General features: G+C 37.8%; 2 protein-coding genes and 2 pseudogenes across 2 annotated transcripts; all 4 read left to right on the forward strand.

The window, feature by feature from the left end:
- Positions 1-397: 397 nt before the first annotated feature.
- LOC142518842 (uncharacterized) lies at positions 398-9,909 on the forward strand. Its single transcript, XM_075621669.1, has 4 exons — positions 398-491; positions 692-800; positions 8,142-8,325; positions 8,450-9,909. The coding sequence occupies exons 3-4, from the start codon at positions 8,148-8,150 to the stop codon at positions 9,640-9,642; spliced, it is 1,371 nt and encodes a 456-aa protein (XP_075477784.1). The 5' UTR covers positions 398-491; positions 692-800; positions 8,142-8,147; the 3' UTR covers positions 9,643-9,909.
- A 5,579-nt stretch (positions 9,910-15,488) lies between these two features.
- On the forward strand, positions 15,489-17,253 carry LOC142518513 (uncharacterized; annotated as a pseudogene).
- A 594-nt stretch (positions 17,254-17,847) lies between these two features.
- LOC142519373 (persulfide dioxygenase ETHE1 homolog, mitochondrial-like) lies at positions 17,848-20,769 on the forward strand (annotated as a pseudogene).
- A 1,019-nt stretch (positions 20,770-21,788) lies between these two features.
- LOC142518014 (chlorophyll a-b binding protein 8, chloroplastic) lies at positions 21,789-22,991 on the forward strand. Its single transcript, XM_075620589.1, has 3 exons — positions 21,789-21,995; positions 22,092-22,153; positions 22,230-22,991. The coding sequence occupies exons 1-3, from the start codon at positions 21,855-21,857 to the stop codon at positions 22,843-22,845; spliced, it is 819 nt and encodes a 272-aa protein (XP_075476704.1). The 5' UTR covers positions 21,789-21,854; the 3' UTR covers positions 22,846-22,991.
- Positions 22,992-24,176: the final 1,185 nt, after the last annotated feature.

The following is a 24,176-nucleotide window of genomic DNA, read 5'->3' on the forward strand; positions in this document are numbered from 1 at the left end:
GAAGGCTATGTATTTTCTCATTTCTCTCTGTTAAACTGAAGCTTCTGCCTTTGTCTTGTATTTTACAAAAGAAAGGAACTTGTTTATTTGTGTGGATTCTTATCTTATTGTTGGTACCAGAACATTTATTGGTGTAGCTTGGTATGTATTCTTGGTAATAGCTATTGATACCATTAACCCGGTTTATTACTTGGATAGTGCAAATCAAAACCACTTGCCGGGTACTCTTCTCAAATACCCGGGCACTGCACCTCTTCCCGGGCAATCATCATCACAATCTGGGCTCTCGAGCCAATAGTCGGGATCTCAAGCAAACACCCGGGTACCCTACTATCCGTATCACCTCGAAAATTGCACCACACTCGAGTCTGATTGATACAGGCCGTCTAATCTGTCAGAACCACTTGGGCTTGGAGTATCTTAGAAGTTATCAGAAGCTACAAGTATGGACAGCCGACTTGCCATACTTAGTAGGTGGCACAAGAATCGAGGTACCTACCCCATTTTTCTATTATAAATAGCAGGTATTAATGTCATTTATAGTGGCTGAAATCCTTGAACTCTTAAGCACTTACATATTTTTTCTCAAATATTGCTTGTGTTCATCTGAAAACCTGCTGACTTTAGCATCGGAGTGCCTACGCTGGACACCCCTCCGACGCCCATTCACGAGTTTCTTTCTTAGTTGCAGGTATTGTTGCCGCCATCATCTTCACTCAAATTCCCAAACATTATAAATTACTGATTTGATCTGTTGGAGTCCCTTACTCAGCTCATCCATTTCAGCAAGGTCACATCAGGTATTGTTGTGAAAAGCGGCAAATTCTTTTTTCTACACCATGTGCTATGTGATTGGTAGGAAAGAGAACTGAAGAAGAATTTGTTCTAAACTATTGTGCTTCCATTAACATCTGTTTGGTTGAAACAAGTGCCATATACTTCGGAATAAAATATTGTATCTCGCAAGAATACTTTTGACATTGTGCCCATTGTTTTTAAATGGTTTCAGAAAATTGTGTTAAGCTCTTGAACATTAGATTAAATGAAGCACAATGAAGTCAGTTTAGGGTGGTAACTGTGCCTACAATGTTTATTTGCACTATGGGGACATCTGGAGAGAGGCCTGGAAATACTCCATTTTAGTTCTCTTAGCTAAATCAGTAACCATATAATCTGTTCGTGTCATGATTAGGAATCCAAATTTTATTGATGAGTAGTTGTCTTATTAAGAAAAATAATATATATCCGCAGTTGGGTTTTCCTTTCTTTTAATTTGGCTTCTAAAGTAACTTTCACCTTGCTACCCGGATCATGAGTATGATCATTTACTAATTTGATTAGATAGCTTGAGTATTTTTATTAAGCTATATAGCTTGAGCATTTGAAAATATATGCGGAAGCTTAAATCGAGTATTACCTCCGGCCATTGAAAATTTTGATTTCTCTGCTTTTCCTCTCGGTTGAAGCCTTCTAAGCACTGCACGCTCTCTTTAGATGGTGTATTGTTCTTATGAGGTGTGTGTGCTTAGGGACCTCAATCGTCTCTATGTATAGGCATCTCATACCATCAACGAGAAAATTTGGGAGCATGAATGTTAAAAGAAGATTCGTGTACGTATCTTAATTTTCTTGGCCGTCGTCAAATTCAATTTGTACACGCTACTTCTTTTAATATGTGTCACGTTTTTCTTACATTCTCCCATTTGACACATATATCTCATTTACCATAGGAGAAAACAAAATATATGAATCATGACGATAGGTCATCTTAAAACGAATATTATCTTCCATGTATTACAATGCATTATGTCTCTCAAATCTGTATAACTTAATGAATAAACTCAATGTTTATTCGAGGTCCAACTTTATTGATATTTCTCGAATCACTGAATGTGTGCACAACAACATATATGAGAAAATATCACATCATAGTTTCATTAATTTGTTCTTACAAAAAATATTACATAAAGGAACCAAGTCCCATTCTTTCTGTATGATCCTTAAATTTCAATGGTGGCATGCCCTTAGTCAAAGGATCCGCAATCATCAATTCAGTGTTAATGTGCTCGATAAGTAACTTCTTATCTTTAACACGTTCTCTTATGGCTAAATACTTAATGTCGATGTGCTTGCTTAGACTACCACTTTTGTTATTTTTAGCCATAAAAACAGCAGCTGAATTGTCACAATATATTCTTAATGGTCTAGATATAGAATCCATAATTCTAAGCCCTGAAATGAAACTCTTCAACCATACACCATGTGAGATTGCCTCAAAACAAGATACGAACTCAGCTTCCATAGTGGAAGTAGCTGTCAATGTCTGCTTTGCACTCCTCCAAGATACAGATCCACCGGCTAGCATGAAAATATATCCTGAAGTGGATTTTCTTGAATCAATGCAGCCAGCGTAGTCTGAATCAGAGTAGCCAATTACTTCCAAATTCTCAGTTCGTCTGAACATAAGCATATAATATTTGGTCCCTTGAAGGTACCTCATTACTTTCTTTGCAGCTTTCCAATGGTCTAAACCTGGATTACTCTGATATCTTCCCAACATCCCAACAACAAATGCAATGTCAGGTCTAGTGCAAACCTGAGCATACATTAAGCTTCCGACAGCAGAAGCATAATGAATGTTTTTCATTTGTTCCCGCTCTAGATCAATCTTTGGGCATTGGCTCAAATTGAATTTATCGCCTTTCACAACGGGAGCTATACTTGGTGAACAATCTTTCATCCGATATCTCTCTAAAACTTTGTTGATATAGGTTTCTTGAGACAGACCTATAATACCTCGAATTCTGTCTCTATGTATCTTAATGCCAATGACATAAGATGCATCGCCCATATCCTTCATATCAAAGTTTTTAGAGAGGAATTGTTTAACCTCATATAACAGACTCTTATCATTGGTTGCAAGTAATATATCATCCACATATAGAATAAGGAAACAAATCTTGCTCCCACTGACCTTCTGGTATATCCATTGATCCATGGGGTTCTCAACGAATCCGAATGAAGAGATAACATCATAAAATTTTAAATACCATTGACGGGAAGCTTGTTTCAATCCATATATAGATTTCTTAAGCTTACAAACCAATTGCTCACCATTACTAGAGAAGAATCCTTCAGGTTGTTTCATATAAACCTCTTCCTCTAGTTCTCCATTAAAAAAAGCTGTTTTCACATCATTTGTTGTAAATCGAAGTCAAAATGAGCAATCAATGCTAGAATGATACGAAGAGAATCTTTTTTAGATACAGGAGAAAAAGTCTCCTTATAATCGATTCCTTCCTGCTGAGTGAATCCTTTAGCAACGAGTCTTGCTTTATATCTTTCAATGTTGCCTAATGAGTCTTTCTTTGTTTTGAAGACCCATTTACATCCAATGGCTTTTACACCATCAGGCAACTGAACAAGATCCCAGACTCCATTAACTGCCATAGAATTCATCTCTTCTTTCATAGCATTTAGCCATAGTTTTGACTCATTACAACTCATGGCTTGTGAAAACGTTTCAGGATCATTTTCGGCTCCAATGTTAAAGTCTGATTCTTGTAAATACACAACATAATCACTAGATATTGCTGATCTCCTTATTCTAGTAGATCTCCTTAGGTTGTTTGGTTGATCAACAATTTCTTGTTGTTCTTCACTAACAAGTTGATATACTGGATTTTCATCAGCAATTTGTGGAACTTCAGTAACTGGTTGTCTAACACTCGTTTGGTCTTGAGAGGTGTGAATAACGACCAATCTGTCATTTGAATAAGAGGGTTGTGCATTAATATGATCATTCTCAAGAATTATGTCATTTGAATGATCACTCCCACTAATCAAATCATTCTCAAGAAATTTTGCATTTCTTGATTCCACAATTCTAGTGTTGTGAGATGGACAATAGAATCTGTACCCTTTGGATTTTTCGGCATACCCAATGAAATATCCACTTATGGTTCTTGGGTCCAGTTTCTTTTCATGTGGGTTGTAAACTCTTATTTCTGAAGGACAACCCCAAACGCGTATATGTTGCAAACTCGGTTTCCAACCTTTAAATAACTCAAATGGCGTCTTTGGGACAACCTTAGTTGGAACTCGGTTTAATATATACACAGCTGTCTTAAGAGCTTCAGTCCACAAGGATTTAGGAAGTTTAGAGCTACTAAACATGCTCCTTACCATGTCCAATAATGTTCGATTTCTCCTCTCAGCTACGCCATTCTGGTCCGGAGAGCCAGGCATAGTATATTGGGCAACAATCCCATGTTCCTGGAGAAACTTTGCAAACGGACCAGGTGCTTGTCCATTCTCAGTGTATCTACCATAATATTCTCCACCTCTATCAGTTCTCACGATCTTAATATGTATTCCACATTGCTTCTCCACTTCAGCCTTAAAAACCTTGAAGGCTTCTAGTGCTTCGGTTTTATTATGAAGCATGTAGATATACATGTATCGTGAGTAATCATCAATGAAAGAGATGAAGTAATTCGGACTTTGCATGTCCATATCTGGACAACAAATATCTGAATGTATGATTTCTAATATTTTCGTACTCCTCTTGGCACCCTTTTTAGACTTATTGGTCTGCTTTCCCTTAATGCAGTCCACACAAGTCTCAAAATCAGTAAAATCTAAAGTACTGAGTACTCCATCATTTACTAATCTTTTAATTCTCTCTATGGAGATGTGTCTCAATCTCCTGTGCCACAATATAGAGGAATCTTCATTTATAACACATATTTTAATACCTCTTTGAACATGCATAGTGGTGTTATTATTTTGTAAAGAAATAGATAAAAGACCATCAACCATTGTACCACTTCCAATAAGATTTGATTTATAAAACAAATTTATTGATTTATCCAAAAACTGAAATGAATAATCAAGGGGTACAAGTTTTGAAACTGAAATTAAATTCCTAGAAAAACTAAGAACATAAAATGTCTTTTCCAATTTTAAAATAAAACCACTATCCAATATAAGGCAGCAAGTCCCAATAGCCTCCACATGCGAAGACATCTTGTTTCCTGAATAGATGCTCCGCTCATTTCCTATTGGCTTCCTTAGGTTTTGCATACCCTGTAAGGTATTTGTAACATGGATTGTAGAACTAGAATCAATCCACCATGTGTTATAAATCATATCAACCATATTAGATTCATAACAGACAAATGAAGTAGGAATACCTTTCTTTTCAAACCAATCTTTAAATTTATTGCAATCCTTCTTTATGTGTCCCGTCTTTTTACAGAAGAAACACTTGGATTCTTTCTTAATGTCAGGTTGAGGTGGAATTATTCCTTTCCCTTTTCCCTTGACTTTGACTTGCTTCTTGTACTTTCCTTGTGTAGTCATAAAAATATTATCACTCGTTTCCATTAACAACTTTCCTTCCTCTTGAACACACATGGTCATTAATTCATTAATTGACCATTTATCCTTATGTGTATTGTAGGAAATTTTGAAGGGTCCATATTGCTGTGGAAGAGTGCATAAAATGTAATGCACAAGAAAAGTCTCAGACATTTCCACTTCAAGTGTCTTGAGCCGAGCCGCTATGTCCCGCATTTTCATGATATGCTCTCGCACACCTCTCACACTGGTGAGCCTTAATGAAGAGAATTCCATAATTAGGGTGCTTGTAAGTGCCTTAGCTGAAGACTGAAATTGTTCATCAATAGCCTTCAGTAATTCTCTGACATTATTATGCTGATCGACAGAACCACGCATACCAGCAAAGATTTTGGTCTTTATGAACATTACACAGAGTCGATTAGATCGCTCCCATTTTTCATAAAGATCAACATCATCCGGAATGCTGTTTTCAGTAATAGCAGATGGTTCGTCTTTCCGTATAGCATAATCAATATCCATCCACCCAATTGAAGAAGAATTCTTTCTTTCCATATTTTATAAACAACTTAATATAATTTAATATGAACACAATGTGAATATTGTTTTTCCAAAATATTTTTCAATATAATTTGCATTTAAAAAAAACTTCAAAATAAATGCAAGTATAATATTAAATTTGCATGTACACATCAAACACTTATTCATAATATTTGACATTTTATCTAATATGCAAAAATAATTTCTAAACATGTATCAAAAATTACGTCGAACTTAGAATTATTTTAATATGTACAAATTATTTAACCAAATGCTATATGTATACTGAATTATACATTAATTAATTATTCATTTATTATTATTATTTTTAATAATATATATATATATATATATATATATAACCGACAATTGTGCAAGTAATCAAATTATTCAGATCCCTCATTAAATTATTATTATTTTTAAAAATAAATAAATAAATAAATAAAATTTTGAATTGATTTCCGACAACCTGCAATTGCAATTCAATTTGTGAGTCTTTCAAATTCATTGTATTGCATGATTGAACAATATAATCATTTCGTTCATGCCACAATCCTTCTTTCGTCTTTCTTCACACATGCGACGGAGAAATCCATTTCAGAGTTTTTTTCAGAAACTTTTCGTCCGAGAACTTCAAAGTACAATAAAAACGAAAATTTTCCTGAAAATTCTTTCAGGTAAATCTCTTAATTTATTATGTTCATCCTCAAATTTCAAGTTTTTTACGCAAAAACTTCATAAAGAAAATTTTTTACGATATCATATTTTTAGAAAACGAAAACAAATTTTCAAGGCAGATGTATCATTGCTCTGATACCAAATGTCAGAATTTTTCTCAAAATCATGTTTTATACGTATACATGAACATGAAAAATATATGTGGAAGCTTAAATCGAGTGTTACCTCCGGCCATTGAAAATTTTGATTTCTCTGCTTTTCCTCTCGGTTGAAGCCTTCTAAGCACTGCACGCTCTCTTTAGATGGTGTATTGTTCTTATGAGGTGTGTGTACTTAGGGACCTCAATCGTCTCTATTTATAGGCATCTCATACCATCCACGAGAAAATTTGGGAGCATGAATGTTAAAAGAAGATTCGTGTACGTATCTTAATTTTCTTGGCCGTCGCCAAATTCAATTTGTCACGCTACTTCTTTTAATATGTGTCACGTTTTTCTTACATGCTGTTCTGTCAATTTATGGTTTCACTGAAACTGCAACTCTTAAGTTGTAGAAGAGTGGCTCTCTGGAGGGTATGGATGGAAAAGAGGGGTCTTTATGGTCTCAGAGATCCTCTTGTTAGAAACCTCTGTGTGGCCCTATAACATTTTAAAACTTGTGGTTTAACAACCTAATCCGTGCCCTTCGTCAAGATCTAGCATGAGGCAATTGCAAATTTTCAACTGTAGAGCATACTCATAACATCAGGAAAGAATTCAACTGCAGAGCTGGCTGGTGCACTGAGCGCCAAACCTGTTTCAAGGTTTAAGCTTCAGCCGAAGTAGCGAAAGATTTGGAGATATAGAACTCAGTTCAAAGTTGGAACATCCATCTTACTTGATGTTTTCCCTATAAAGCTTTGGGAGGCCTAGGGTACTCCAATACAAATGTGGTGATCAAAGAAATATAAGCTAAATAAATTAGGCATTCAGTTAAATTGAAGGAAAAAAGCTAATCAAATAAAAAAAATTGTATTTTATCAGTTTGTTATTAAAAATTAGGATTTAAGTGCGAAAAATAAAATAAAAATTTATAATTTATTTAACATCTAACTGCACTGAAAACTTTTTGTTTTTTCGTATTATAAGTAGTGGAATGAGTTTTTAAGGTAAATTATATATCGATAGGGTTCTTTGATATATTTATGAGATTTAGATGGAAAAACTATACTAACATTAAAGAAAATAAATCACTTTTAAGAGTATTAATTATTATTTTTAATTAGAGGGAAAAAAAAACATTCCAATCCTTTGACCACGTACATTAGCGATTATTTAAGGAGCACATAAAAATGTATTAATTATAATTAATTAGTAGTAAAAAGGGCAGATCAACCATCGGTTCAAAGAAAGCATAAACAATAATAAAACTTAGAAGTTGAAAATAGATGGCCAAAAGTATACAATATAAATACACCAAAGAGAGGACATATTTCTTTCACGTCTTTTAAAGCATTCTCCTTGTTTTCCCTCTCTTTGCAATTTGCATATTAGTCTAACAACATTATACTCCAACGCCTTAAGGTAGAGATGGTGTTCCGGATGATGAGATTCGTGGTTGCGATTTCGATTTCAATGGGGTTTATGTGTTCGTCTCATGCTCGTATATTTCATGTTGGTGAAGACGAAGGTTGGGTTGTCGATGCATCTGATGAATCATACAACCATTGGGCTAAAAGAAATCGTTTTCAAATCAATGACATCCTCGGTATGTAACTTATACAATCGTCTTATATATTCATGCTAAACGTCAATTATACGTGCATAGATATCTACATGAATAATATTGCCTAAAAGTGAAACTAATTACTTTGTTTATAATTTGCATGCAGTTTTCAAATACAAGAAAGGAAGCGATTCGGTCCTCGTCGTGAGAAAAAAAGATTACAAAAGATGCAACAAAGATGATCCGATTAAACTTTTCAAGGATGGAAACACAAAGTTCAAGTTGACAAGATCAGGGATATTCTTCTTTATTAGTGGTCATGCACAACACTGTGAGAAAGGTCAGAAGCTTATCGTTCAAGTCCTTTCTGATCATCGCGGCAACATTAACCACACTGCTCCGCCGCTTCCTCCGCCTGCGGCGAAGCCTCCCACTCACATGTCGCCGAAACCGCCTTCCCACTCTCCGCCCTCTTCTCAGAATGCTCCTGCACCCAATCACGCGCCTCCTGTTGGCTCTCCAACTCTGCCCCCATCAACCAAAGCTCCTACACCGGCTCCAACTCACCATTCCTCAGCACCATCCGAATCCCCCGCGGCCAAGGCCCCTTCTCCATCTCCGATGGCCAAAACCCCAACACACGCCCCGCCACTGGTGCCATCATCTTCACCCAAGAAAGCTCCTGCTCGAGCTCCAACTTCATCAGCCAAAGCCCCATCACGGGTGCCGCCAGTGTCATCACCCTCTCATTCTCAACCACCATCTTCACCCAAGAGGGCTCCTACTCGAGCTCCAACTTCATCAGCCAAAACCCCATCCCACGCACCGCCAGTGGCATCACCCTCTCATTCTCAACCGCCATCTTTACCTAAGAAAGCTCCTACCCGAGCTCCAACTCCACCAGCCAAAGCCCCAACACATGCCCCACCAATGGTTCCACCGTTTCATTCCGCCTCACCATCTTCACACAGAAATGCTCCAACTCCATCAGCCGTAAGCCCATCACACCCGCCGCCAGCGGTATCGCCCTGTCATCCCCAAACAACATCATCACCCAATAAAGCTCCTGCTCAGTCTCCAACCGCTTCAGCCAAATCCCCAGCACACGGCCCGTCAGTGGTACCTAAATCTCATTCTCAACCATCATCTTCGCCCAAGAAAGCTCCAACTCAAGCTCCAGCCAAGACCCCATTACACGCACCTCCAGTAGTACCACCGTCTCATTCTCAACCATTATCTCCGCCGTCAGTAGTTCCATCGCCTCATTCTCCATCACCATATTCACCCAAGAAAGCTCCTGCTGCACTCACAAACTCCACCAGCCAAAGCCCCGTCTCATTCTCCACCATCTTCACCTAAGATAGCTCCAACACCTTCGTCACCATCTCCGAAGAATAAAAATGGTGCTCTTGAGCCCGCTGCAAAGAAACACCACCCCGCAGATTCCAGTGCTTAGATTTCTCTGTTCCAGGGGTCTTCAGTTCTGCAGTTACCATAATTAATTCCCATGTTTTTTATTTGATGAATTTGCTTTATTTCGTCATTTGCAGTTTTATCTCCGTTTTCGGTTAAATGTCTTTTTTGTTTTATTATTATTTATTCAGCTTCTTATTGTTGGTTCATGGTTGTTTATTTTTAAAGATCAATCAATTAAACAATTTCGTCCAGCACATGCGTGTAAAAACATATGAAGAATTTTAGGACATCTCGAAATGGATACCAATTTGCTTGTATTCATGAGTATTCACAGCTCTACTACGCATTATTGTTTATTAATGTTTATCAAACAAAATGTTTTAAATTTTTTTAGATATAATTATCAATAAAAATGTATATATAATTATTTTATGTAAACTTAAAATGATCTTGTTATATCAAATTAAAAGTAGTGAATTCTAAAAAAAACAGAATGATATTATGTATTCCTGAAAGCAACTGAATATTATATATATATATTTAGAAAGAATTTAGTTTCAATTCATTATTTTCATCAATTAACTTTAGATCATATATTATATATATGACAGATATATTCAGTTACTTTCATGATTTAGAAAGATTATAGTTTCAATTCATTATTTTCATAAATTAACTTTAGATCATATATATTATAAAAAAAATGATACACAAATCAATTTTGGAATTATACATTCTTTTAAATTAGAAGAAAATAACTAATATATTCAGTAAATAATAAGAATAAAAATTTAATATATGCGACCGAAACATTGTATCAGTCTCAAAATTGGAGACCGAATTTTATTAAGTCTTTGACTTGAGATCGAGATATTGTATCGATGACTGAAATATGGAAATTATCTCTAATGAAATTTAAAATATTTCAAATTTCTCACTGGTGTTCCTCTCGCGCGGTCATATTTCAAAACTTACAAAACTTGCGATTTCAACTCCTCCCAAGACTGAATCTCTCTCTTCTTCTGTCAATTTTCCTCGCATATAAGTGATACGCGTTGTGTTCCACCCGATCTCCTCGACCACAAAGACTGGCTGAGCCAGCCTCAAGTCATTAGGATTTTCAATGAAATCTCATCCTCCCATCTCATCCTCCCACTCTTTATTCAGCTCTCTAACCGCAAAGACTACAATCCTACGGAATCCCTCTACTCTACGGTCATCAATAAGTTCTCAGCTGCCGGTGAATTTGATGGGGTCGAAACTTTCATGCAAAGAATCAAGCTTGAGAGGAGATGTCGACTTTCTGATGTGTTGTTTCGTGACGCTATCAAGATTTACGGCCATTCTGCTGGTAGGATAAACAAAGCCATCGAAACCCTCTTCGATATGCCAAATTACAAGTGCTGGCCAAGCGTGGTCACCTTCAACTGCGTGTTGAATCCTATTACAGAGGCGAGCATGTATTGAATGGAAGAAGAGTTCCGTTCTTCATTATTGAATTGTTGAAAAAAAATGATAGTCTGTACATTATCTATATTTATACATGCGTAAGTAATTGAGTAAGTTTGACTAACTATCTAACCAACTATAACTAACTAATAACCGAGCTAACTGACTGTTGTTAGTCTGATATCCCCCCGTCAAGATGGACTGTAGATGTTTTTGACAGACATCTTGGAAACCATATGAGATAGGGCTGCACGTGGAAGAGGTTTTGTGAACATATCAGCAAGCTGCAACTGAGTTCGAATTGGCAGAAGTTTAATTGTTCCTTCCTTGATTTTCTCACGAATAAAATGACAATATATCTCAATGTGTTTTGTGTGTTTATGAAAGATAGGATTTTATGCCAGATGGATGGCCGATTGGTTGTCACAAAATATAGTGGCAGGGGCTGGAATGGTGATGTGCAAGTCTTTGAGTAGCTGAGTAAACCATATGACTTCGCTTGTTGTAGTGGCAAGTGCTCTGTATTCAGCCTCTGTAGATGATCTGGAAATGGTCACTTGTTTTTTGGTTTTCCATGAAATCAAGGCGTCGCCCAAGAAAACACAAAAACCTGTTACTGACTTTCGGGTGTCAGCACAAGCTGCCCAATCAGCATCTGAAAACGCCCTCAAATGTATGGGAGAGGTGGCTGAGAAGAAGATTCCTTGGCCTGGATTGGACTTGAGATATCTCATGATATGATGCACAGCCTTCAGGTGTGAGGTACGAGGTTGGGACACAAATTGACTCAATTTGTGGACTGCAAATGTGATGTCTGGTCTAGACAAGGTAAGGTATAATAGACGTCCAATGAGGCGTCTATATTGAGTGACATCTTCAAGTAATTCACCATCGTGGAGATTGAGTTGAACCCTGGGTTCCATAGGCACGTGCACAGGTTTGCAAGCAAGAAATCCAGTGTCTTCGAGTAGGTGTAATGTGTAATTGCGTTGTGATAGGCATATGCCCTGTGTCGTTCTTGCTATTTCAAGACCGAGGAAATGTTTTAAAGGGCCCAAATCCTTAAGTTTGAATTTGGATTGGAGAACAGATTTTACGTCATGAATGAAACTAGGGGAAGGTCCGGCAATGATGATGTCGTCTACATATACCAGTAAGACGACGAAAGAAGATCCTGATCCTTTGGTGAATAAGGTATGATCAGCTTGGGACTGCACAAATCCATATTCAAGTACTGCATTGGAGAATTTTGTGTACCACTGTCGAGAGGCTTGACGTAGGCCATATATAGATTTGTGTAATTTGCACACAAGTTTGGGAGTGACTTGATCAATTTGTTGTGTAGGAGTGTATCCAAGTGGAAGATCCATGTACACATCTTCGAGTAGATCTCCATTCAGAAATGCATTATTGATGTCCAATTGTGCAAGATGCCAATTTTGGCTAGTAGCAAGTGCAAGCAAAACTTTGACAGTGGCTAGCTTGGCAACTGGGGAGAAAGTCTCAAAGAAATCAACACCTTCGCATTGATTGTACCCTTTCGCAACTAACCGAGCCTTATACCTGTCTATCGAGCCATCAGATTTATGTTTGATCTTGTATACCCAACGGCAGCCAATGGCTTGTTTGTTTGAAGGAATTGGAACCACAGACCAAGTCTTGTTGGCTTCCATTGCATCGAGTTCCTCACGCATTGCAACATGCCAGTCATTTGACTTCACGGCTTGATGAAAGAATTGGGGTTCCACTTGCGTGGAAATATTAAGCACAAATTGTTTGTATGATGGAGAAAGTGAGTGATATGATACGTATGCCTCCAAAAGATACAGGGCTGAATGTGAGGGGTCTGATTTATGCTGCAACATCTGACAATGATAATGCCTTAAGTATGATGGCGGTTTGATCGCCCTTGAAGAAGTGCGAGTGGGAGCAACATGAGCTGGTATCTCTGGAGCACTTGGTATCTCTGGAACATTATTGTGTGCACCAGCAACTGAAGAAGCATTTGAGCTTGATGCCTGGTGTGGAACAGCTAATGGCACATTGCTGTCCAAGCATTCAGTAGGGTCAATGGGTGCTGATGTAGGAAGGACAAAGTCAGGAAATGGATCAATGATCTCTTCCTCTGGAGATATAGAAAGAAAAGGAAATATGGATTCATGGAAAATAACATCCCGTGATATAAATGTTTCCTTGCTCTTAATGTCCAATAACTTGTATGCTTTCATGTTTGGAGGATATCCTAAAAAAACACAGGCACGAGCTCTTGGAAGAAACTTGTCGCGATGAGCTGATAAAGTGGAAGCAAATGCAAGGCAACCAAATACACGAAAGTGTGAATAGTCCACACTTTTCTGATACAACAGCTCATAGGGAGATTTGTTGTGTGTCCAAGGGGAAGGTACACGATTTATCAAGTAAGTTGCTGTCAGAATACATTCACTCCAGAAACGAATAGGCATATGGGACTGAAAAAGCAAAGAACGAGCAACATTAAGCAAATGTTGGTGTTTCCTTTCTACTACCGAATTCTGTTGAGGGGTTTGCACACATGAAAACTGATGTATGATTCCTTTGGTCTGTAACAACTCGGTGAACGCAAGCTCTTTAGCATTATCAGTGCGAAAGGCCTTTACTGTTATGGTGAATTGAGTTTCAACCATTTGACAGAATCTAGACACTATACTTAGTGCTTCAGATTTGTGTTGCAAAAGAAAAACCCATGTAAACCTTGTGCAATCGTCGACTAGAGTCAAGAAATATCGTTGATTATTATATGTAGGAGCATGATATAGCCCCCAAATGTCACAGTGAACAAGATCAAAAGGCTTTGAAGACATATTGTGATGAGAAACAAAAGGTAATTTTCTTTGTTTTGCTAGTGGACAAATAGAACATAGTATACTGGGTATATCAGTATCCTTGTATTGTAAATGGTTTTTCAAATTCTGTACTATCTTCATTGAAGGGTGTCTCAGACGACAGTGCCAAGTTTGTGAAGTGACTTGATTGACATGGATCTTTGAGCAAGGGTTGTAGCTTTCCAGATTCTCGCCTTTCAGAACATACAGACCTTCTATCCGAATCCACGATCCAACATGAAGGTGAATGCAACAAATTAGGAATAGATATTGATAAGCAAGTACCTGAATTAAAGTGATCATTTGAACCATCTTGCCGACCAATTTTCTTGTCAACATCTGAATTAAAGTGATCATGCGAACCATCTTGCCGACCAGTTTTCTTGTCAACATCTGAGAGGTGTTGAACAAACATGGTCATCAGTTGTTCCATCTGATTTTTATCAAACTTCTGTAAGATATTGGAAGAAGAATCAGTAAGAGAATCTCGGAGGCCAGATGAAACACTATGTCCTGATACTTGATTCACTGGAGCAGATGAATTTCTGTTCACAAATCTTCCTCTGGTTTTGTATCCTGGAGGATAGCCATGAATGTTGTAACATGTATCGACGGTGTGTCCAGGAGCATTGCAAGAAGTACAATATGGTCTGCCTTTCTGGAATTTAATTCTTGCTCTGCTATTATGCTGGGATTGATGGTGCTCCCCTTGGAGCGCAAGTGCCAAGTCATTTGTGGGTGTATTGAAATTAGATTGCTTCCCAATAGCCCTTTGTCTCTCCTCTTGTATGACTAAAGCAAAAATTTTGTTGATAGACGGAAGAGGATCAAGCAGAAGCACTTGACTCCTAATATGGGTAAACGAGTCATTGAGACCCATGAGAAAAGTCATGGCGTAATCCATCTGAACATAATTGTCAATGTTCTTGACCCCATTACAAATGCACTTACCACATCTGCAAACCGGACGGAATTGATTCAATTCTTCCCAAATGGCCTTAAGCTTAGTGAAGTAGATACCAACCGGATCTTGATCTTGGCGCAAATTGATCAATTCTCTACGTAGTTGAAATATTCTTGGAGCATTACTTTGTTGAAAACGATCTTGCAAATCCTTCCATATATCTTCTGCTGATTCCGCGAACAAGATGCTCGCTGATATCTCCTTGGATACAGAATTCAGTAGCCAAGAAATGACTATGTTGTTGTTTCGAGTCCACGCACTTGTCAAGGTGAGATCACTTTCTGATGATTTGTGAATAGATCCATCAATAAACCCCAACTTGTTCTTAACGGAGAGTGCAATTTTCATTGCCCGACTCCATGACGGAAAATTTTCACCAGTGAGTTGCTGTGAAACCAGGAGCTGCCCTGGATTATCAGAATGATGGAGAAAGTAGGGGCTCGATTGGTCATCAGCGGCAGATCGCCCCATTTGCATATTCCACGCCGTCGAATTTGTGTTTGTCATAGATCCAGATGTCGTTGCTAAGAGCTTTCAATTACGAATTGGAGAATGAAATGCACCGATTTGTGAGTTTTGCACAGAAAGAAAACTCACCAGCTCGACGAGAGAATCTCAATCTTCTTCCTGATTATCTGCTCACCATTGGCGTGCGTAAAGATTGTGCGGATATGCTCTGATACCATATTACAGAGGCGAGCATGTATTGAAAGGAAGAAGAGTTCCGTTCTTCATTATTGAATTGGTGAAAAAAAAATGATAGTCTGTACATCATCTATATTTATACATGCGTAAGTAATTGAGTAAGTTTGACTAACTATCTAACCAACTATAACTAACTAATCACCGAGCTAACTGACTGTTGTTAGTCTGATAAATCCGCTGGTTTCGACTAAGAAATTGGTGGCTGTTCATGAGGTGTATGCACTTGCTTGCTCCGAGCTTGGGTGTGGAGGTTGATGCCTGTTGCCTGAATATCATCATAAAGGGGCTATGTGAGTGCGGGAAGATTGAGGCTTCCCTCAATGTGCTCGATGAGTTTCCTAAGCAGAAATGCATTCCTAACGTGAGAACCTTCTCGACAATAATGCATGGACTATGCGAGCTTGGCCGTGTGGACGAGGCATTTAGTTTGTTGGATAGGATGGAATCAGAGGGGGTGGAGGTGGACGCAATCGTGTTCAACATATTGATCCTAGGATTAAGAAAGCAAAAGAGATTTCAAGAAGGGATTGAACTTTTCGACATGGCTATGGTCAAGGGATGCGAGCCTAATCCAGGAACTTATCAAGAGGTGTTGTATAATTTTCTTGATGCAAAGTGCTTTGTTGAAGCTAAGAGTTTTATGCAAAAGATGATTAAGATCAGGGAATAAATCCGAGATTTGAATCTGACAAGTTGGTGATATAGGGGTTTTGTTGTCAGAATCTGGCGGAAGATGTGGAATGGTCATTGAAGGAAATGGTAGGGCGTGGATTTGTGCCAAAATGGGATTATGGGAATGTGGAAACAAATTGTTAGGTGTGTGTTATCTAATGGGCTTGGCATCGATACTAAATGTGTGTCTCCTTTGATGAGATAATTGGATAATAGTGCACCTAAATTCTTGATTTTGGAGGGCTAGCCACTACGATAAAGAGCCGATTATGTAAGTATCATTCCCTGAAAAATATAAGGTTGACCATCATTTATAATTTTGGTTCTCATGGTACAAGTGAACTCATGTCGCTTATGATGTACAATGCATGTATCTTTGAGAATAGATTTTGTGGACAAGTTTGAAGAAATCATAAACTATCTGAGTTATAAGATTCTCTTGAAACAAGACTAATCAGTTATGGGATGGTATTGGTGCAACTTCCAGCTCAAATTGAAGCTTCCGCTTGAAGATTCTTATGAGTTATCCCAAGAGGTTTGCATGATCTTGGATGAAGGTATTCTTCATGCTCCAGTCGATGAGTTGGCTTGCAACAAAAAATAAATAAAAATGGGACACATTTTAGCCCATTCTTTACAGTAAAAACTATTTTCAAGAGAACCGTGGTGTAGAAAGTTATGCCATCAATATGATGTTTCGGTAATTTTTTTGGCGAAAAATAAGCTGTCCGTGTTAAGCTTTCGATTTTGAATTGTTTGCAGAAAAATATAATTTCTTACATTTACACTAAATTGTATATTTGTGTTTATGAGTTCCGAACCAGGTTAGAGAACATTTTACCTTTGGATCCTATGTAAAATAAAGTAAAGAATACTATGTGAAAAACATTGTTTCCCTAACCAAATTAGCTTTTATTTATTGTATAAGAAAATATTTTCCCACCCAATTCTCAACCATTGTTCACATGAAGTAAAAGTTTTGATTCTGACCAAAAACAGAAAAAAAAAAAAAAAGTCAAAAATAAGGTTGAACGAATTTATGTGAGGAAAAAAAACCGTGATTAAGCACTAGCTTTTTAAATAAAAATTTAGTTTACTTTTTAACCTTTTTTTCTTTTAAGTTAATTTTTTTAAATTATTTTTATAAATTTAATATTAAATATTTGATCATATAAAAATTTTTAAACAAAAAATACACCGAAATATTTTTAGTAGTTGCTCTGGATAGTAAAATATATTTATTTACATTAAAATCTAAAAACAAGTTTTAAACTCGAACTTGACGCTTGGTTTGCTTTTTAGAACCTCGTTTTCAACAACCAAACAAATCACGATTTATTTCGTCCTATTCATATGGACATTGTCCTCATGATAGAATGGATGATCAAGATTTGCTCATGCATATATAAGGTGTCATTAACCTAGAGGTGGCGCGCAATACTAGGTGCAGTTGCTGACGTTGTCACGCTGTCTCCTAATCAACGACCAATCACATCACTCGCCAATTCCCACTCCCAATCACACCAAAAATTTCCTTAATCGCTACAAATTCAACGCATAAATCATAAATACACATCACCGATTTAAAAATTCGAGCATCTTCACATTGATATGGTCGTCCATTCGTGTTATTAGTTATTACATTGAAATCCAACCTTTGCACAACAAGAAATGCTTCTGAATTTCCGGGTTTTCCAATTTTCTTTTGTGTTTTCCGTTCCTAAACAGCAAAAGAAAGCTTTTTTCCCGAAGGTTGTAGCGTTTACCGCGAGTGTTCGATCATCGCCAATGGGGTCAGCCTCTTATGCGACGTCGTCTGCTTTGCTTTTTCGTCAGATGTTTGAGAAGGAGTCGTGCACTTACACTTACCTTCTCGCCGATGCTTCTCATCCTGATAAACCTGCCCTCGTTAGTTCTTATCACATCCTAGTTTCTTCTTGTCAGTTTAAATTTGCGGTTTATGTTTATATTCTATATTTTATTGGGTATGTTTAATAGTAATGGTCAAGTGGGTTTTTTGTGTTTGTTTAATGAATTTTGACGTCGTTTGATATAATAGCTTTTTGATACATTTTCGATCCTTCTATTTAGCGTAATGAAAGTGTTAGGATGAAAGTTGTTTGCTTTTTCCTATCAAGATTGCTTAAGCAGCTTCTTATCTATCTTCGTTTTACCGCTGGATGGATCATTTGAAGGTTGACTTGCTGATTGACGATGCCAAATTACTAGAACAAGTATCCGAATCACTCTTGAATGTGTTAATTATTTTCTCACGAGAAAGCAGAAACCAGTTGATATCCTAAGGTCTTATTCGTTTAGATTATGAATATTCTATTGATATTTCCCAGCTAAAGCTATTTGTTGATTTCTCTCATCATCAATTACTGGTTGTCTGTATGAGAAATAATGGGTTAGACTGTTGCTTAACTTTCGATACATAGGGAATTGATCCAATGTATTGATAATTGGAAACTTATTTTGTAGCGTGACAACATTTGTCTTTCTTATTCGTTGTTTTTCATGCTGCAATGTCGCCTTCAGAATGAAATGACGCAACTTTTCTGTAAACAGTTGGTTGACCCTGTGGACAAGACCGTTGATAGGGATCTTTCTGTGGTGAAAGAGCTGAGTTTAAATCTTATCCATGCAATCAATACACATGTACATGCTGATCATGTGACTGGCACTGGTTTGCTTAAGGTTACTGTTTTCTCTTCTTTTTTTCACATTCAAATTCTTGATGATGATTCAATATTATATGATAGTATTCTAACCTGTTTCTTTTTCTGTCGTCGCTACAGAGTAAGGTTCCTGGACTAAAATCCATAATCTCTAAAGCAAGCAATGCAAAAGCGGACCTATTTGTTGAACCTGGCGATAGAATTAAGTTTGGTGATCTCTTTCTTGAGGTACCACAAGGAACTTGAGCTTTTCAAATTAGATTTGCCAATCATACAACAGAATAGAATAAGTTGATGTATGACTTAATCAACCTGTGAATATAACCTATTTAATTAGACCGATGATGTCCTTGAGATATCCTGCATTTCGGTTCTGTAGAATGCATTTGATCATCCTCATGCTGGCTGCATGATTATCTTCTCTTTCACAGGTTCGTGATACACCAGGTCATACGCAAGGTTGTGTGACCTATGTCACCGGGAGCAGGAACAAATCAGCCGCAACCAAGGATGGCTTTCACTGGCGATGCTTTATTGATACGTGGATGCGGTAGGACAGATTTTCAGGTATTATCTTCTTAATGAGATACCTATTCTCCAAATTTTGTTCGTCGTGTGATTTTGCAATTGTAAACTGAAGTAACAAATTTTCTCTGTCTAAAACCCTCGAATAAGGAGTTTTTTTTTCTAAAGATGTGGAGATAATCATTGGAACAGAAACTTGATCTCCTTATAAGTTGATAGTCATGACTCACAAAGTATTTGAGGTTAACCCTGCGTGCATAACTATATGTCTCAGATCAGACTCGCATCAATTGAGACTTATGAAATCCTTAAAGCTCTCAGATTGAAGTAACACATGCAAAGTCGATCACTAGTTTTCCTCACGCAGTCTCTTTATCCTTCCCCTGGAGAAATTTTTTGTTAGCTAAATTTGATTCTATATTTTATATTGTATTTGGAGCTCTGATATTGAACTCCCATTACTTTTTCACAGGGTGGCAGTTCCGAGCTGCTTTATAAGTCGGTTCATTCACAGGTAAGAATAAATACATCATATAATGAGCAAAAATTTATGAATTTTAACACTCCAAAATTCCCACATACATTCTAATTTTTTATTCCAAAACAGATCTTTACATTGCCTAAAGACACATTGGTATATCCTGCTCATGATTACAAGGGGTTCTCTGTAAGTGCCCATAAAGATCTAATTACTTTTTGTCATGGGCACACACATAACTGAAGTTGCTTATGCCTTTCAATGAATTTTAGGTGAGTACTGTGGGAGAAGAGATGGCGCACAACCCCCGCCTAACGAAAGATCAGGTGATCACCAGACTATTCTGTTTTTCATTTTCGCGATGCCAACTTGTTGAAACGTCAAAGATCTTACGCATAAAAAACTTTATTAAGCACGACTTGTGAAATTCCCATTTACTTATCTATATTCTTTTTCAGGAAACATTCAAAAATATAATGGCGAGTAAGTATTTGGTTGCAAATGCTCAAAACTGAAGTTCAATCTATTCTTTGTATCATTTTGTTGCTGATATATAATTCGCTTTGTTTTGCACAGATTTAAACCTGTCGTATCCAAAGATGATAGACATAGCAGTCCCTGGCTAACATGGTTTGTGGGTTGCAAGATGTCGAATCCAAATGCTCTCAATCTATCTCTTAGGTGTGGGGACTGTGTAGGATTCGTTCTCCGAGAGCAAGAGAACTTGAAGTGTAATTTACACTAGTAATTATGCACACGCGATGGGTGTGTACAATTTTTTTTTTTTTATCATTATCGATGGACTTAAGTGTAATTTGACAATTTATGGAGTGACTAAATTGATATTTGAATTGTTAAAATAACAAAAATAAAAAATAAAAGTGTGTGTTGAAATTAAAAAAAAAACAAAATAACAAAAAACAAAAGTGTAATATTAGTATTATATAAGGATAAAATTGGAAGAAAAAATTGGTGTCCTCTTTAGGTAGTTATTATCATGTTCTCATACTCAATAATATTGTATAGATAATGCAGGACAGATATGTTTAAGGAATTGGTGGGTTGTTCTGAGATGTTGTACTTGCAACAGCTCAATTATATGGGTTTTAGAAAAGATATGATGAAGTAAATCGAACCCTTACCCTCAGCTAATTTTATTTCAAGTTCAGCGACTCTGGTTTTGAATGGCAAATCGCTTCTTATTTCATGTCTTAAAGTTCCAGGTTTGTTGAAAATTTTGTTTGAAGTTGAAAATATTAGAATAGTCACATATATCTTGAAAGAAGTAAAATTAATACTGTTATTATTTTTATTGAAAATACTGTTTGTTCCAAGTTTTCCATTAGTTTCAACTTTCATCTCACCAAGCATATTTTTTTCGCTTGTTAAAGCTATTCATTCGACTTAGGGAATTTTATAAATAATAAATAACAATGAAATGCACTGTGTCCAAGGTGGGATAACGTTAGTCCGTGCCCTTTGGCTTTCTGTGGAGAACAAACCATGGAACAATGGAGAACCCAAACCAGGTGGCTATGGAATATCCAAGACTTGTTTCCGAACCAATAATTATCTGCAATCCAAGCAACCATGCCAGCTGTACCATTTCCATTCGACAACAAGATCCTAACTTTATCCACCGATTTAGTTACTCGTGTGTGCACCACAATTTCAAAGATCTCTATATGTCCCACACAAATCTAGTTGGCTAGCATGGATTGGTCCTTGTTCCGTTTGTGATCATTCTCGGGTGCTACTAATTCTTCCTTCGTGCGGATAGTAAACTAGAACTCCTCTGCCCCAAGAAGAAAAATCAAAAAATGGCAACACAGGCGTTGGTATCTTCATCATCAATCTGCGCTTCCGCAGACGCCGCCAGGCAGATTTTTGGAGGAAGGTCGATCCAATCTTCAAGAAAAGTCTCATTTGTTGTCAAGGCAGAGGCTAGTCCTCCTGTCAAGGTATTTACAAAACATCTACACGCATGAACTCCCGAAAAATCTTGATTTTGTTATGGAAAGTTTACCACTAAATTTGATTATGCGCTTTTATTTCAGCAAGGAGCAGACAGGCAACTATGGTTTGCATCCAAACAGAGTCTGTCCTACTTGGATGGAAGGTAAATCATCTGTCAGTCTATTGATTTCTTTAGACATGAAAGTTGAAACTAATGGAAAACTTGGAACTGTTTCCAGTCTCCCCGGTGACTACGGATTCGACCCATTGGGGCTGTCAGACCCAGAAGGCACTGGAGGATTCATCGAGCCCAGATGGCTAGCCTACGGAGAAATCATCAATGGGCGTTTCGCAATGCTAGGGGCAGTCGGTGCCATAGCACCAGAAATACTAGGGAAAGCCGGCCTGATTCCACCAGAAACAGCTCTCCCCTGGTTCAAAACAGGAGTCATCCCCCCGGCCGGAACATACAACTACTGGGCTGATAACTACACACTATTCGTTTTCGAAATGGCGCTGATGGGATTTGCTGAGCACCGGAGATTCCAGGACTGGTACAATCCAGGTTCCATGGGGAAGCAGTACTTTTTGGGCCTGGAAAAGGGATTTTGCGGGTCGGGTGAACCAGCCTACCCTGGCGGCCCCTTTTTCAACCCGCTTGGATTGGGGAAAGATGAGAAATCTTTGAAGGATCTGAAGTTGAAGGAAGTGAAGAATGGAAGATTGGCTATGTTGGCTATTTTGGGTTACTTTATCCAGGCCCTTGTAACTGGTGACGGCCCATATGAGAACTTGCTGGCTCACTTGTCGGATCCTGTGAACAACAATGTGCTAACCAGCCTCAAATTTCACTAAGATTATGTTGAAATTGTTGGGAATTTAATGTTTCTATCGAGTCTGATTTGCGATCAGATCATGTGCAGAGTATCATTTGAACATCTCTTGTGTAATATATGACAGAAGAAGATTTTCATTCATGTTATTCATCATGCTTAGTTTTATCTTCTTGTTATACCAAGTTTAAAATTGGACGCTAAACTTGGAAAATTTGTATTACTTTAGACCCAGATATAGAACAGGTGATCCTTTAATTCTTTAGATTTCCAACCACTTTTTTTTAAGGTAAACCATTGAATAATTGAAACAAAGCACTTATTTTTATAAGAGCTCTTACAAAGCTACAATGCTGTAAAATGGATGTTGTCCTAAATGTCAAATTAGCAAGTAGTATTTATTATGATGAGATATTACGACTAATAAAAAGGTAAAAACAAGCAAAACCTTCACCTAAAACAGACGTAGTAGTTCTTAAAATTTCCCCTGGACAAGCCATAATGCATAAGCTGACAACCTTAAAATCCCCCACCGCCACCACCGAAACCCCCGCCCCCGCCGCCAAAACCACTGTCACCACCGAACCCACCACCGCCCCCATGCCCGTCAAATCCTCCCCGCCCGATATCTCCACCAAACCCGCCATGTCCACCAAATCCTCCACCCGCGTGGAAGCCAAGCCCACCACCACCGATATCCCCACCAAACCCGCCACCCCCGCCATGTCCAGTATGACCTCCAGCCTCTTGGCCGCCTCCACCACAACAACCGTGGGTATCGTCCCCATCTCCACCAATATCGCCGCCAGTATCACGAGCGCCATAATCACCGAGGCCTCCCTTACCCCCGGAATTATCACTATTTCGACGGCCTTTGTTACGTTTGCTTGATCCATCATCCGCACAACCAATGATAAGCATGGACATGAACGAAATGGACATGACAATCATGCCTAGCATCATCATCAACCCTGAACCAGCTTCACTTCCATCATTCCCATCATTTGTAGCACCTAAAACTCGAGCCATTGATCTTGTTGATTAACCTCACAGACAACCGACCGCCTAGATTATTTCGCCTACATTTGATTTTCCTCGCCGTTTCCTCATTCGATTACTTGAGTTGATTGTCTTCGTATATTTGCTTTTCCTCGTCATTTCGAATTCGATTTCTTGCGTTGACTATAATAATAACAGGAACTTCAGATCCTCTGCAACCATGCACGATTTACCATTCTAAAACAATAAGGCCCATGATGTCAAGTTTAAGGCCCAAACATTGTTTGTCCAACTATCTTCTTTAAACTGAATATCAACAATGAAACTCACATAACTAAGTTGTGTTATGTTGAA

This window comes from Primulina tabacum, chromosome 11, assembly GCF_025594145.1.
Source record: "Primulina tabacum isolate GXHZ01 chromosome 11, ASM2559414v2, whole genome shotgun sequence".
Classification (NCBI taxonomy): Eukaryota; Viridiplantae; Streptophyta; class Magnoliopsida; order Lamiales; family Gesneriaceae; genus Primulina; species Primulina tabacum.

Bases quoted from the DNA above. Each gene is read 5' to 3' on its own strand.
- LOC142518014 (XM_075620589.1), top strand. From the start codon at position 21,855: ATGGCAACACAGGCGTTGGTATCTTCATCATCAATCTGCGCTTCCGCA. The intron at 21,996-22,091 runs GTATTTACAAAA...CTTTTATTTCAG, and splicing joins AGGCTAGTCCTCCTGTCAAG to CAAGGAGCAGACAGGCAACT. The intron at 22,154-22,229 runs GTAAATCATCTG...AACTGTTTCCAG, and splicing joins CTGTCCTACTTGGATGGAAG to TCTCCCCGGTGACTACGGAT.
- LOC142518842 (XM_075621669.1), top strand. From the start codon at position 8,148: ATGGTGTTCCGGATGATGAGATTCGTGGTTGCGATTTCGATTTCAATG. The intron at 8,326-8,449 runs GTATGTAACTTA...ATTTGCATGCAG, and splicing joins TCAAATCAATGACATCCTCG to TTTTCAAATACAAGAAAGGA.